Below are 14977 nucleotides of genomic sequence, written 5' to 3' on the forward strand. Positions count from 1 at the left end.
AATCCATATAATTCAAACAATGTATACTGTGATAAGACTCATCAGATAAATAAATCACATGGGAAACCCAAGTTTCTTAGTGATTATGATCTTTAAGAAAATAGTTGGCCGGCACCGCGGCTCACTAGGCTAATCCTCCACCTAGCAGCGCCAGCACACTGGGTTCTAGTCCCGGTCGGGGCGCCGGATTCTGTCCTGGTTGCCCCTCTTCCAGGCCAGCTCTCTGCTGTGGCCAGGGAGTGCAGTGGAGGATGGCCCAAGTGCTTGGGCCCTGCACCCGCATGGGAGACCAGGAGAAGCACCTGGCTCCTGCCATCGGATCAGCGCAGTGCGCCGGCCGCAGCGCGCCAGCCGTGGCAGCCATTGGAGGGTGAACCAACGGCAAAAGGAAGACCTTTCTCTCTGTCTCTCTCTCTCACTATCCACTCTGCCTGTCAAAAAAAAAAAATAGTTATTGGGGCCGACGCCATGGCTCACTTGGTTAATCCTCCGCCTGCGGCGCCGGCATCCCATAAGGGCGCCGGGTTCTAGTCCTGGTTGCTCCTCTTCCAGTCCAGCTCTCTGCTGTGGCCCGGGAGTGCAACGGAGGATGGTCCAAGTGCTTGGGTCCCTGCACCCGCATGGGAGACCAGGAGGAAGCACCTGGCTCCTGGCTTTGGATCAGCACAGTGCAGACCATAGCAGCCATTTGGGGGCGAACCAATGGAAGGAAGACCTTTCTCTCTGTCTCTCTCTCTCACTGCCTAACTCTATCTGTCAAATAAAAAAAAATAGTTATCAACATCACACCAAAATAAATTTTTAGATATATATTTAATTAAAACTGTCTTAAAAACCTTAAAAAGGCAATCAAAAGGAAGGATGGGTACTTATCTGCTCTGAACACTGAAAGGTATCTCTAAGCACTTGGCTCCAGAAGAGCTGCAACACTGCCTTCCTTGGTGCTCTGCAAACCCTAGACAACACCCAGCACAGTACACTGGACAATCAGTGACATCACAAACGAGTCGAAGCGAAGGAAGAAGCACAGATTCAGATCCAGCTCCCAGAAGGCGGAAAGCCACAGGCAAGTCACAAACATGCCCTGAACTGGACGCAGGCTGCGGGATTCACTTACACCAGCTGTAACAGGGAATACGCAAGGACTGAGCGGTGTCTTCCAAAGGCATACAAAGGTAAAACGGAAGAAAAACAAGAGTGACAGAGACAAGATCCAGGAGAGCAGTATCTTGGGTAGGAAAGGGACTGGGGCTGAGGCTACACATAAAATTTCCAAGGCACAGGTAACAGGGGGAGGCCTGCTCCTCTCCTGAGTCCTTAAACCACACAATGGTAGCGTCACATTCCCACTCAAAGACCACTGTAGACACGAGCTGGGGAAGGCACAGTGTTAATATTCTTACAGACACGTACTGATAAATGAGTCTCATTGCTTAACAACAGCAAAATGCCAGACATTAACATCGACGTCATTCATCAAGCTAAGGCTGATGAGTGCTGGGAAGAAGGGGCACACAGCCTTATCACAATAATGAAGACTACTAACAGTTCATGCTTAGTGCAGCTACTATGTGTGCAGCACTGGTCTAAATGCTTTATATAAGACAGTAACTCACCCAACCTTCCTACCCTCCCACCAGAGCGGTACTTTCTAATCCCACGTGAGGATCAAAAGCACACAGAGACTGATTAATGTGACCATGCCCCAAAGTAAACAAGTAGCAGGACCAAAAACTCTAAGTTAACAGTCCTTTCAAAGGGCAAGTTGGCAATATTCAGCAACCTTAAAATGTGCTTTTGACTCAGAAATGTCGGCACTAACAATCAATCTACCTTAAAAAACAGACCTCGGGGCAGGTGTCTGCACAGAGGCTGACTGAGTGCCTGGGCCCAGACACCTCACTCCTCTCCCGATGCCGGCTTCCTGCTAACCACATCCTGGGCGGCAGCAGGCTCAGGTATCTGCGTCCCTGCCAACCACAGGAAGGCCCAGACTGAATTCCCAGCCCCAGCTGTTTAGAGACTTTGGGGAGTGAACCAGCGGACGAGGATTTCTTTCTTTCTGCCTTTCAAATAATCAAAGAGGAGACTGGACTATTGAGCACGTGCATTTATCTCCATTCTTTCCTAGAACATGCCCAAAATAAAAGTTAAATGATAAAAATATATAAAGCCACAAGGAAAATAAAAGTAGAGACAAAAATCTAATTCCAAAAAGTAAAGACTAAAGCAAGTCAGAAAGTGCCCTAAACTGAATATGTACTATGTTGATTCACTTATATAAAACTTTTTGAAGATTTATTCATCTTTTTTTCTACTTGAAAAACAGAGAGAGAGGGAGAGAGAGAGAGACAGGCAGAGAAGGAAGTAAGAAGGGAAAGAGACTGATTCTAGTTCACTCTCCAAATGGCCACAAATAGCCCCGGCTGGTCCAAGCCAAAGCCGGGGAAACAGAACTCCATTCAGGTCTCCCGCATGAGTGCAGGGCCCAAGCGCTTGAACCATTTCCGCTGTTTTCCCATGCACATTACTAAGGAACTGGATTGGAAGCAGAGCAGCCAGGACTTGAACCAACACTCTAATACAGGATGCTGGCATCTCAAGTGATGCCTAACCCACTGACCTACCACATCAGCCCCCATTTATAAGTTTTAGTAAGAAATATGTAAAAACAGGACCAGGGTTGTGGCATAGCAGGTAAAAGCTGACATGTGCAGTACTAGCATCCCATGTGGACACCGAGTTGAGTCCCGGCTGCTCCACTTCTGATCCAGCTCTCTGCTAATGTGTCTGGGAAAGTAGTGCAGGATGGCCCAGGTCCTTGGGGCCCTACACCCATGTGGGGGTCCCAGATGAAGCTCCTGGCTCCTGGCATCAGCCTGGCCCAGCCTTGGCTATTGCAACCATTTGGGGAATGAAACAGTGGATAGACTCACTCTCTCTCCTCTGTAACTTTCAAATAAATAAATAAATCTTTTTTAAAAATGTAAAAACTAAACAGTGTCTTCTTAAGGGATACAGAGATCAGAGATATCAAAGAACTGTGGGAGATGAAATGCAGAGTGACAGTAGTAACTAAGCGCATGCAAGAAAAATGGGGACTGGATGCCTGCAACCCACCATCCCAGTGAGAAACGAGCCAGCACGTTCCTGGAAAACCAGCACACCTCCGCCACTGAAGAAAGCAAGCACTCAGGCTAAGTGAAGAATCTGTCACATGCAGGAGGTCTTCAGAAAATTCACAGAAAATGGGTTAAGAAAAAACCATGCAGAGATTTCTAAATGCTTGACGCCAAAATAAACTTGAAGTGTTTAAAGTTCCCTCATACATAAAATAGCTCAAGCAGCAGAAGCAGGTGTGACAGTTAAGATGCCACCTGGGATATCCACAGCCCCTCTTTGAGCACCTGGTTCAGGTCCTGTTGATTCCAACTCCCCGCTAATTGCAGCCTTGGAGTGCTTGGGCCCCTGCCGTCCGCATGGGGGACCTGGATGGAGTTCCTGGCTCATGGCTTTGGTCTGGCCCAGTCTGGGCTGTTGTGGTATTTGGAGCGTGAACCAGCAGGTGGAAGATACCTAGCTAGATGAATAGCTATGTATAAGATCAAAAATACTATTTTGCTTTTATTGTTTTTAAAATACTTTTTTTTAAAAAAAGAAAAGATTTATTTATTTATTTGAGAGGTAGAGTTACAGGTAGAGAGAGGGAGAAACAGCAAGGTCTTCCGTCTGCTGGTTCATTCCCCGAATGGCCAAAACGGCCAGAGCTGAGCCGATCTGAAGCCAGGAACCAGGAGCTTCTTCCAGGTCTCCCACGTGGGTGCAGGGGCCCAAACACTTGGGCCATCTTCCACTGTTTTCCTAGGCCATAGAGGAGAGCTGGAGAGGAAGAGAAGCAGCTGGGACTTGAACTGGTGCTCATATGGGATGCAGGTGGAGGCCTAGCCTACTATGCCACAGTGCTGGCCCCACAAATATAGTTCAGTTCCCTGCTAATGGCTTGGGAAAAGCAGTGGAATCTCTCTCTCTCCCCATCTTTCAATTAAATAAATAAATCTTTAAAAATATATATTAATTTACTTATGTTAGTTTGAAAGGTAGAGAGAGATCTTCTATCTGCTGGCTCACTCCCTAAATGCAGCCAGGGCTGGGCCAGGCCAAAGCCAGGAGCCTAGAACTCCAACCAAGGCCCCCACATGGATGACAGGGACCCAGGTGCCTGAGCCACCATTTGCTGTCTCCGAGGCAGGCACCAGCAGGAAGCCGGGTCAGAAGCAGAGTGGTGGGGCGTTGAATACAGGCCCTGTGATGTGGAATGTGGGCATCCCCAGTGATGCTTTAACCACTGTGCCACATGTCTGCCTTGGAAATGCTCTCTTAAATTAAGCCTTGTTACACTATTTAATTTTTAATACTATATAAGTAATATTAGACATTAATTTAAAAAACAAAAAGGTAAAATTTTAATAAAAAGATCTGGATTTATTTGAAAGGCAGAGTCACAGAGAGGGAGAGACAGAGGCAGAGATCTTCCATCTACCTGCTGGTTCACTCCCCAAATGGCGACAATGGCTGGGGTGGGGCCAAGCTGAAGCCAGGAGCCTGGAACTCCCTGTGTCTTTCCTGTGCGTGGCAGGTGTCCGAAGACTCTGGGCGCCACCCAAGGCTTTCCCAGGCACATCAGCGGGAAACTGGATTGGAAGTGCAGCAGCTTGGATCGAACCGGTGTCCACAGGGGTTGCTGGCATTGCAGGCAGCCGCTCAAGCCGCTGTGCCGCAACGCCTGACCCCTGAAGCCACTGTTGACCCTGTGAGAAAGGACTGTGGAGTCCGCTGCTTGCGTGTATTCCGTTTTCCTTTCGGCCTGTGGGTTCCACACAAGCACTGTCTCCCACGCCTGTCATGAGTGTTTCCACGCATTTGTGACAGATGCCCTGTCATGCTCTGTACCCCACAGTCTAAGGCTCCAAAGTTCTGAGCATAATGTGGGTGCTCGCGGGGCTCTGGGAAATGCAAAATGCAAACTTGTTGTAAAAAAGGTAGTATATTCCAAAAAAATACAAATAAAATGCAAGTAAATCTACTACAGAACTACTGCTGGCACTTTGATATCTAACGCTGAGTCCTTGTACTTGGATGATCTTGAATCAACATATTCTAAAATGCTAGGCTCCTCTTAATTGTACTGTCTTGTAACTGGCATTTTCATTTAATTTTTTATGGGCATATGAGGAAATATGTTACATAGCTACAACAAATGGAACAAAATAATTACCCTGGACCAAGTTTTTCTGTGATCTTAGGTCATGTTTTCATGGAACAGAATCAGTGAATGCCAATGAAACCACATGAATCTGATCATGGATTTGCTCTGCTCACAAACCGAGTAGGGGGTAGGTGTTGTGGTGCAGCAGGTTAAGCCTGCTTGGGATGCCTGCATCCCACAGCGGAATCCCAGGTTGGGTCCTGGACTCTCCACTTCCGATCCAGCTTCCCACTGCTGTGCCATGGAGGCAGCAAATGACGGTGGAAGAATGCAGGTTCCTGCCACCCACACAGGAGACCTGGACTTGAGTTTCTGATGCCTAATTTCAGTTTGGACCAGGCCCAGCTGCTGCAGGCCATTTAGGGAATCAAACAGTGGATGGATATTATTGATCTCTGTATCTGCCTTTCAAATAAGTAAACAAACCTTAAAAAAAAAGTGGAACTTTATTTCTTCCCTAGAGAAAATAAGGTTAAGAATAATGTTGATGTTATTACAATTGCTTCCTAATTTTCACTTCTGAATTAATTGCTCATGTCTAGAAATACAAATGGTCTTGGTATTAAAAGAAGAATGTGGCTCATTCTCTATATCGCATCACTATTCAGTGTAAAAATAAACTTTATAATAGGAATTACTTTGCTCTGTCCAGTAAGAGCTCCTTTGGGGGCAGGGGAGAGAATGCTTTCACAGTATACTGGGGCCCAGTTATCTGGACCAGCATCTGTTTCCTCCCAGGGCGCACAACAGCAGGAAGCTGGATGGGAAGCGGAGGATCTGGTACCTCAGTCAGGCACTCTGACGTGAGGTGTGGCTGTCCCAAACCATGACTGAACCACAACGTAGGCCAAAAGCCTGCCCCTTATCCCAAGCCGAAGATCATCTCAAGGTCTTCTAACTTAATAGTCTCTCTGCCGAGGCCAAGAAAACTGATGCCAAACACCCACCCTAATTTATTTCCTGAAATATAAACAGCATGGGAAAAAAAAGAAGCCTGAAAGGCATGCTATACATGAAAGCTAACAGGTGTGTTAATAGTTCAAAAGTGACTTCCTCCATGGCTACACTTGTTTTCAGACCTTGTGTGGATTTCCTCAAAGCATGTCCCACACTTCACTGAGCTGTATGCATTTGCTGGTCTCTGTGGTTCCGTTCAGTAATTACGGAGCCTGTATCACCTGCCAGGTGCCCTTCTAGGCACCCGAGGATTCAGCAGGGAACAAAACAGATGAAGAGTCTATCCCTTTTGACAGGGAAGACAAACACTAGCTGCACCTGAAGAGAAACAAACTTCCAGCGGTAATGCAAACAGAGGCCGACAATGCACACACCTCCACTTTCCAGGGCGACGAAGGAAAGGAGAAAGGGATAGGGACACACAACAGAGGCGACTGTTTTAGCTGGGCCAGGCCCCCAAGAGGGAGCCATCTTTCCGTGGAGACCGGAATGGAGGAAGGGAGCTGGCTATGGAAAGACCTGGTGAACAGTCTCGCCAGAGGAATACTCAATACACGGGCCTTGAGGTGATCTGGAGAGTGGGACAGGCACAAACAGCAAAAAAAAAAAAAAAAAAAAAAAAGAAAAGAAGAAAAGAAAAGAAAGCAAAAGTGTGACAGTGGGGTGAGCAAGGGGGAGAGCATCAAGGAACGACGCGCAAGTCGGAGGACCCAGAGCAGGGGCAGCCTTCGGCCCATGCGGGGTTCTGGATTTACTCCACGGGGGAAGCAACAGCTCAGGCTCTAGAAAGGGCTCTGATGCATGGCGAACAGATTACGTGAGCAAGTAAAAGAAAGAAAGCAGGAAAACACGGGGAGAGATTACTAGGGGCATCCACGCAAAAACCAACAGCCTGGACCAATCTGGCAGGGCAGGGGTGAAACGAGGTCTGATACGAACACATGTTGATAATCAATCCAATGTAACTTGCTGCTGAATCAGATATGAGGAATGTGGAAGAAGCCATGGACGATCAATTAGGTTCTTGGCCAAAGCAGCTGGGCGACTGTTGGTGCCACTTACTAAACTGCCAACCAATGGTGGAGACCACGGTCATTTTGAGCATGTCACGTCGTCAGGCGGACACTGTATCCATCAGTGAGGTTCAGGTGCGAGTTGGGGCTGACGGTGTGGAACTCAAGGATATCTCCTAGGATATGAGGCAGTGAGAAACCAAGAGGAGGGCTGAAGACATCCTAGGGCCGGCCAACATGCAGAATTTGGTAAGGGGGCAGGGAGAAACCAGTGAGGTGAGGTGCACCAGAAGCCAGCTGTACAGTGGTCCAGCAGGAACAGCGTTCAGCTGATGCTAAGGAGTAAGTTAAGGACTGAGACACATCATTGGCTTTGGCGACTATGTTAATGGTGGCTTCAGGGGAGTGATGGAGAGGAAAAACTGTTGTTCAGGACACACTCAGAAGACAGACAACCTTTCCCCATGAACCACCTTGGGCTCGCAGAGTTGACCGCTACATCCCTAGCACCTTGCTGCCTTCGGGCATCGGGCAGGTGTGAAACGAGTTATTGTGTGCATGTCAGCTGTGACCAGCCCCAGTCCCCCAGTGGTCAAGAGCTCCTGCCGTGCCATTCCATCCCTGTCCTCCATAGTGAGTGAGGATGCACTGCAAGACCCGAGCTAGTTCTTGCCTCCTTCCCCACTGACTGTGTATCTGGGGCCAAGACTGGCAGTTGAGATGAGAAAGGCCTTCCCTTTCTGCTCCCCAGTTTCCCAGAGGTTATGTAGTTAACAGATAAATTATGAACGCGTCACCAAGTGGGCTAACCAAAACACAACACACAACACAACGGTGGGCAAGTCATTTAATCAAAACACCTAATTCTAACCCCTCTGCTTATACATCACTCAGGGATCTTTCCTTTGTGGTGAAAAGGCAACACCCAGGAAAGAGGCAGGCCTCCTACCTGACATGATGTCTTCTGCCAGCTCCTTTTCTTTCTCGATCTTGTCCTCTAGGGTTGAGATGCAGAATTCATAGCCAGCAAGAGCAAATTCCTGTCTGTAAGGCAGAGGTCAACTGTTGGCCATTTCCTTTTTCTCAGACTCCTCTGTTACCCTGGTTTTTCCAACACTGGTCTGCGCATTATCAGGGAAGGCAGTGCAAAATGGACGGAGGGAATTTTGCTTAAAGTCTCTAATGAGCGTGCACCTGTGGCTTCTTAGGGTTAAGTCGTCCACTTGCTATAACATAAAAAGCGGGGAAAGCTGCCCTGACCTTGATAACCGGCAGATCCAGCAGCCTGCACCACCAGGCGGCCTCAAGCGAGTCCTTTCCCTGACGTGCGAGCCCGCAGCTCCGGCCAGCCTGCGCTGACAGCTCCTGCCGGCAGCCCCTTCTGTGCGGCTTCAGTTGCACCACACTTCTTCCAAGCTGCAGGTCTTCGATAAAAAGCTTTCTCTGCACAAATGCAACTCCTAGCCAGAAGGCATTCAAGGGCCCTCAGTGAGCTGGACAGGACCGAGGACAGGCACACTGACTGCTGGGGGAACCTGAAAGTCCCCTCTCCCTCAGGGTGCTCGGCTTTGCTCTTCCATTTGGGTCTCGGTCCAGTGCTTTGCTGGGGGAGAACTGATGACCCCACTGTGCTACCACGTTCCCCTTCTTTCCTCCCACCCAAACTCTGGTAGGAGGGGCCCTTTCAAGACAGGACACACAGGCAGCGGGAGCCCCGTCAGAGCCAGGGGGTCTACAAACAACTCCCCTCTTAACTCCTATCAGCATTTCCAAGCCTCGGGATCTGGCTGTGTCTTGTCTGGTCTCACGTTCCTCTTAATAAAAAAATGAGACAGAAAGCATCTGGCTCAGTGGTTAAGACACTGCTTGGGAGCCCACATCCCGAGTGGGGAATCCTAGTTCCAGCCCTGGCTCTGCTCTGATGGGGCTTCCTGCCAGTGCACATCGTCTCTACGGGATCTACAAGCAATGCCTCCAGGAAGGGGCCACAGGGACACGCCCACAGCAACCCTCTCACCACCTAACTTTGCACCTGACTTCCTCTCTTGCTGACAGTCACCCAGCAGAGTGACTTCTTCAAAAACAAGAGATCTTCATGAAAAAAAGTATTATGAAAAAAACTACACATTGGCCGGCGCCGCGGCTCACTAGGCTAATCCTCCGCCTAGCGGCGCCGGCACACCGGGTTCTAGTCCCGGTTGGGGCGCCAGATTCTGTCCCGGTTGCCCCTCTTCCAGGCCAGCTCTCTGCTGTGGCCAGGGAGTGCAGTGGAGGATGGCCCAGGTGCTTGGGCCCTGCGCCCCATGGGAGACCAGGAAAAGCACCTGGTTCCTGGCTCCTGCCATCGGATCAGCGCGGTGCGGCGGCCATTGGAGGGTGAACCAACGGCAAAGGAAGACCTTTCTCTCTGTCTCTCTCTCTCACTGTCCACTCTGCCTGTCAAAAAAATTAAAAAAAAAAAAATTAAAAAAAAAAAAAGAAAAAAACTACACATGATTTCAAGATAATCTTAGGTTCTGCCTCTAACTTCCCTTCCTGCTGCAAGGACTTGGTTAGCTTTATCATGGGGCAGCCAGAGGCGTGAGGGCTGTGTGCTCCACTCAACAGGCTAATAGAAAACAGCAGAGGCAAAAATAGGAAAAAAACTGAAGACTGCCAAGATGAGGCATGGGGCACGCTGGAACTGACATCCAAGTTTTTGGAGCTCCAGATGCTGTGTAGGCAAATGAAGATTACATAACACCTCAGGGTCAGTCTCCTGCCTGTGGCCCTGCTCCCCCGGCTGCTGCCACACTAAATTCAGGCTCTACTTACTTATTCTGTGCAGCATAGATACTGGCCAGCTTCAGGGAGATTTCAATTATTGCGTTGTCTTCCTGTTGAGAGGAAAAGAAATTAAGGGAATTCATGACAAAAACTCCCTCACAGGGGATGGTCAGTGCTGCAGCTCACTAGGCTAATCCTCTGCCTGCGGCGCCGGCACACCGGGTTCCAGTCCCGGTTGGGGCTCCAGATTCTGTTCCAGTTGCCCCTCTCCCAGGCCAGCTCTCTGCTATGGCCCAGGAATGCAGTGGAGAGTGGCCCAAGTGCTTGGGCCCTGCGCCCACATGGGAGACCAGGAGAAGTACCTGGCTCCTGGCTTCGGATCAGCGCAGTACGCCGGCCGCAGAGGCCATTGGAGGGTGAGCCAACGGTAAAGGAAGACCTTTCTCTCTGTCTCTCTCTGTCTACTCTGCCTGCCAAAACAAAAACAAAAACAAAACAAACAAACAAAAAACACAACTCCCTCACGGGCTATTTCAGATCAACTCCTAGCCTGACTTCGACCTCAAAGCCATATTCTGTTCTTTTAGAGGAATTCCCTAACTGAATTCCTGAACAACTGTGCTCATGTACTAGGGAAAGACTGGTAGCTTTTATACATGCAGGGGGAAAAATAAATCCACCTTTGCTGGCCAAAGTGTGTGCTGAGAGCTGAGAGTTTTCTAGAAGCAAGACTACTTTGAAAACCGCTCAGTGAAGAGCCAATACGAGGTAACGTTCTTACCTGCTTCATGCCCCCTCCAAGCAGGTAGCTCATTGTTGCTTTAAAAAGCTGTTCCGCCTAAAAGCACAAGGAAAAGATTTTTTTTTTACTTGGCCTCTACTACCTGCATAACCTGGGAGTCTAGGTCCCAGTCAGGTGCGCATCCCTTAAGACATGGACATACACTGACACACAGAGAGAAGCGTCCCCATGAAAGGAAAACAGACCAAAATTCCAGGACCCTACGTGCTCCATGCACCTTAAACTTCCCTATGACGACTCAAGGCCAGCTTCAGGGATGCACCTCTCATCTAACCTACTGCAGCATCAGTCTCTGAACAGTGACTCTTGTCTTTTTAACGCAGAGAATCCCCTCAATTTTTAGCAGATCGCTCTCCCTTGCAGGTAGGTGTGGTCAAATGATGAAGTTTCCGCCATGAGATAGACACACAAAGAATGTGGACAACTTCTAAATCATTTCTCAAGGGACAGCTGCTGGCCCTCTTTCCTGGCTCCCTTCCTCCTGGCTGGTGGTGACCACCTCACCTACACAGATGAGGATATATCTCAGAAGCGACCTGAGAGCCTTCAGGGCTTGGCCTACCTCTGGACTGCTGCATTATAAAGAAATACACCTTCATTCTACTCGGGTCCCTGTATTTTGTGGCCTCACTGTTCCAGCAGCTTAGCCTACAGCCCTTCAACCACAGTTCCCTTGAGGCCAGTCCTGCACAGATTCAACATGTTGTCACAAAGTGATTTACTTACGTTTTCAAGTTGACCCCGAATAAATGCTAAGTTGGCCATCTGAAAGCAAATTACAAATTGTTTTTCAGTTGAGAACACTGTGTTCTTACTTAATTGCAAAGCCATTAAGTAAAAGGTTTTCACTCTCTACATCAGGGGTGGGGATCGTCCGTGAAATCATATGGCAACTGCAGGCAGGCCTCAGAACTCAATAAATCTATAGCAGGCTCATTTTTAAGTTGTTAATTTTGTATGGCCTGGGGAATGTTATAAATATCCAATGGCCCCTGGAACAAAAAAGGTTCCCCACCCCTGCTCGGAATAAATAAAATATGTCACCAATTAATCAGCCAGAAGCACAGTACAGCAATGGCTGTAGCACAGTGGGTAAAGCCACTTTCTGCAGTGCCGGCTTCCCATATGGGCACCGGTTCGAGTCCCGGCTGCTCCACTTCTGATCCAGCTCTCTGCTATGGCCTGGGAAGGTAGTAGACGATGGCCCAAGTCTTTGGGCTCCTGCACCCACAAGGGAGACCTGGAAGAAGCTCCTGGCTCCTGGCTTCACATAGGCGCAGCTCTGGCTGTTGCAGCCAATTGGGAAGTAAACCAGCGGGTGTAAGACCTCTCTCTCTGCCTCTGTTTCTCTGTGTAAGTGTGAGTTTCAAGTAAAATAAATAAATCTTAAAAAAAAAAAAAAAGTGAATTCTGGGGTGGACGTTGTGGGGCAGCAGGTTAAGCCACCAACTTGTGAAGCCAGCCTCCCGTACCAGAGTGCCAGTTAAGAGTCCTGGCTGCTCCGCTTCCAATCCAGCTGCCTGCTAATGTGCCTGGGAAAGCGGTGGAAGATGGGCCAAGCCCTTGGGCTGCTGCCACCATGTGGGAGACCCGGATAGGAGTTCCGGGCTTCTGGCTTCAGCCATTTGGGAGTGAACCAGCAGATGGAAGATCTCTGTCCCTCCCTCTTCACTTTGCCTTTCAAATACATAAATCCTTTTTTTTTTTTTTTTTTTTAACAGGCAGAGTGGACAGTGAGATAGAGAGACAAAGAGAAAGGTCTTCCTTTGCCGTTGGTTCACCCTCCAATGGCCGCCGCGGCCGGTGCACCGTGCTGATCCGATGGCAGGAGCCAGGTACTTCTCCTGGTCTCCCATGGGGTGCAGGGCCCAAGTACTTCGGCCATCCTCCACTGCACTCCCTGGCCACAGCAGGGAGCTGGCCTGGAAGAGGGGCAACCGGGACAGAATTCGGCACCCCGACCAGGACTAGAACCCGGTGTGCCGGCGCCGCAAGGCAGAGGATTAGCCTAGTGAGCCGCGGCACCGGCCCTCCTTTTTATTTTTTTTAAAGTGAGTACTTTGTTGCATATATTTTGCTGATAACCAAATCTAAGTCCATCCAGGACGGAAGAAACAAATGATAATGATATCTGTTTCTTTTTTGGTCTGGAATTGAGATATCTTATAAGTAACAATATAGCATCTTTTTAAAACAAACCACATGAAAAACTTAGTTGAAAAAAATAAATGAGCTTTAGGACATCTTGCAGGTCAGCAACATAAACCCAGAACAACCCTTCCCTTTCATCCACTTTGCACATCAGCAGCTGGGACTGGACACAAAGTTACCAGGTCGTAAGTGTAAGTGATGGCCTTCTTGTTATCGCTCTGATAGGCGAGGCGAAGAGCATCGTGCAGCATCTTCTCGGCCTCTTCTGGCTCATCCTTCATGATACTCAGCTGCAGACAGGAGATAAAATAAATAAATACATAAAATAACAGCGAAATCCAAAGAGAGCAGACGCCGGAGCTACCAGACAGAGGCGGACACGCAGCGTTTCCCAATACGCAGAAGCGAGCCGTCTGTCTGTTCACCAGGTACGTACTGAATTCCTACAGGCACCACGCGTTGCGTCTGCGGAGGGGACGGGCAGGTGGGCCTCCTGCGTGGCTAGGGTGGCCACACGACAACGTTTTGGGCAACAGATGAGAGGGAAAGGAGTGATGGGGGGGGGGGTTCTCCTCTAATGGGAGTCAGGGACGCTTTCTAAGGAAGCGACAGCTAACTGAGCTAAGATGGATGAGTCAACCAAACAAAGAACTGGGGGGAAGAAGGACCCACGGAGAAACGAGAGAGCAGCACAGCACGGCCCCTCTGGGCTGGAGAGGATGGTTCTGGGGAAGGGAGACAGAGGGCTACTGCCCCACGGGTGGGCAAGGTGGGAGGCTTGGCTCACATAGGGTCTTAGGGGCCACTGCGAGGTGACTGGACTTTCTCATGAACGCAGTGGGATGCCACTCAGGTTTTCAGGCAGGAAGGTAACACCCAATTGACGTAAATATGCTAAGAAATCTTTCTGTCTACTGGAGACTGGATGGCGGGAGCCAGGGTTGGTGACAACCAGGGCGAGAGCGAGGAGGGCAGATGGCAGAACAATTTCATTTTGGATTTGGGGGCTGCACTGTTGAGTGTACTGGGAGGCAACACACAAGGTACACTGAGGTTTCTAAGCTGAGATACTGAAGGTAGTAAGGGCGGTGGAAGCAGGTGTCGGGGTGGCACCTGGGGTCCAGAGTTCAGCCTGGAGGAGACAGCAGGTGGGTAACACACAGAGTGCACGGTGTTGGCACTGAGCTGGAATCCAGCCCAAGAAAGAGAACAGATAACCGGGGTGTGTGTCGGGGGAGCAGAGGGCACGGAGGAAAAGGAGGAATGTACAGAAAGAAGAGGATCAGACTTCGGATCCTACCCGGCCCGTCTACAGGGCGCTACAGTATAACCGGAGCTCCCGAACACTGTGGACGGCGTGCGTGGACGGAGACACGCCCGGTGGGGGACGCCATCCTCCGCTGTCCGCACCTGGACGGATTCCCACCCCCCCACCACCCGCGCCCAGCCCCGTCCGATCCCCGGGCCTCCCTCCGCCCTCGCGCAGAGCGCAAGGTGCACCCCGCTCGCCCGCGCTCCCGGCCCGGCCCGGCCTCACCTTGGCCCGCTTCAGCAGCCGGATGATCTCGGCCTCGGCCTCGTCCGCCGCGTCCTCGGCGGCGGCCGCGCCGTCCGCTCCCCGCTGCTGCTGCTCCTGCTCCTCCGGCTCGGAGGACCTCGAGAACCAGGACAGCGCTGCGGGAAGGGGCTCTGAGGTCAGCGGGCCCGGCCCGCGCCCCTGTCCCCGCCCGGCCGGCCCCGCCCGGCCCGCGCCCCTCACCTGCCAGCAGCGGCAGCAGGCCCGGGCCCCCGCCGTGCGGCGGCGCGGCTCGGGAGGGCGCCGCCGGAACGCCGGGCCCCGCGCCTCCTGCGGGCCCCGGGAGCAGGCGAGGGAAGCCGGCGCGGCACCGCCGCCCCGCGGCCCGCAGGAGGCCTCGGCCCAGCGTCCGGCTGAGGAGCCGGTACATGCTCCCGCCGCGTCCTCTGCGCACTGCAGGCCCGGCGGCCCCGGACGCCCCGCCCCCTGCGCCGAACCCTCGCCGG

At 50.7% G+C, this 14977-nt stretch overlaps 1 protein-coding gene across 8 annotated transcripts in view; it reads right to left on the reverse strand.

Annotated features, from left to right (window-relative positions):
• The window catches only part of TTC19 (tetratricopeptide repeat domain 19), a 34477-nt gene extending 19525 nt beyond the window's left edge, over positions 1-14952 (reverse strand). For 3 of the 8 annotated variants that reach the window (XR_007911205.3, XR_007911204.3, XM_051824456.2), the window contains exons 1-7: positions 14715-14947; positions 14493-14629; positions 13135-13245; positions 11531-11569; positions 10784-10840; positions 10051-10112; positions 8186-8280 (exon numbers count right to left, since the gene is read on the reverse strand). Coding sequence is in view for 5 of the 8 variants with exons in the window: in XM_051824456.2 (XP_051680416.1) it covers positions 8186-8280; positions 10051-10112; positions 10784-10840; positions 11531-11569; positions 13135-13245; positions 14493-14629; positions 14715-14901 (688 nt within the window). In the remaining 3 variants the exon portion in view is untranslated. Of the gene's footprint in view, positions 1-798; positions 5004-7253; positions 7413-8185; positions 8281-10050; positions 10113-10783; positions 10841-11530; positions 11570-13134; positions 13246-14492; positions 14630-14714 lie in introns of those variants that run through there. The other 5 variants (XR_007911203.3, XM_051824455.3, XM_089318479.1 and 2 more) reach the window with 4 other exon arrangements.
• Positions 14953-14977: the final 25 nt, after the last annotated feature.

This window comes from Oryctolagus cuniculus, chromosome 17 (genome assembly GCF_051225735.1).
Source record: "Oryctolagus cuniculus isolate XC-2025 breed Fujian yellow rabbit chromosome 17, ASM5122573v1, whole genome shotgun sequence".
Classification (NCBI taxonomy): domain Eukaryota; kingdom Metazoa; phylum Chordata; class Mammalia; order Lagomorpha; family Leporidae; genus Oryctolagus; species Oryctolagus cuniculus.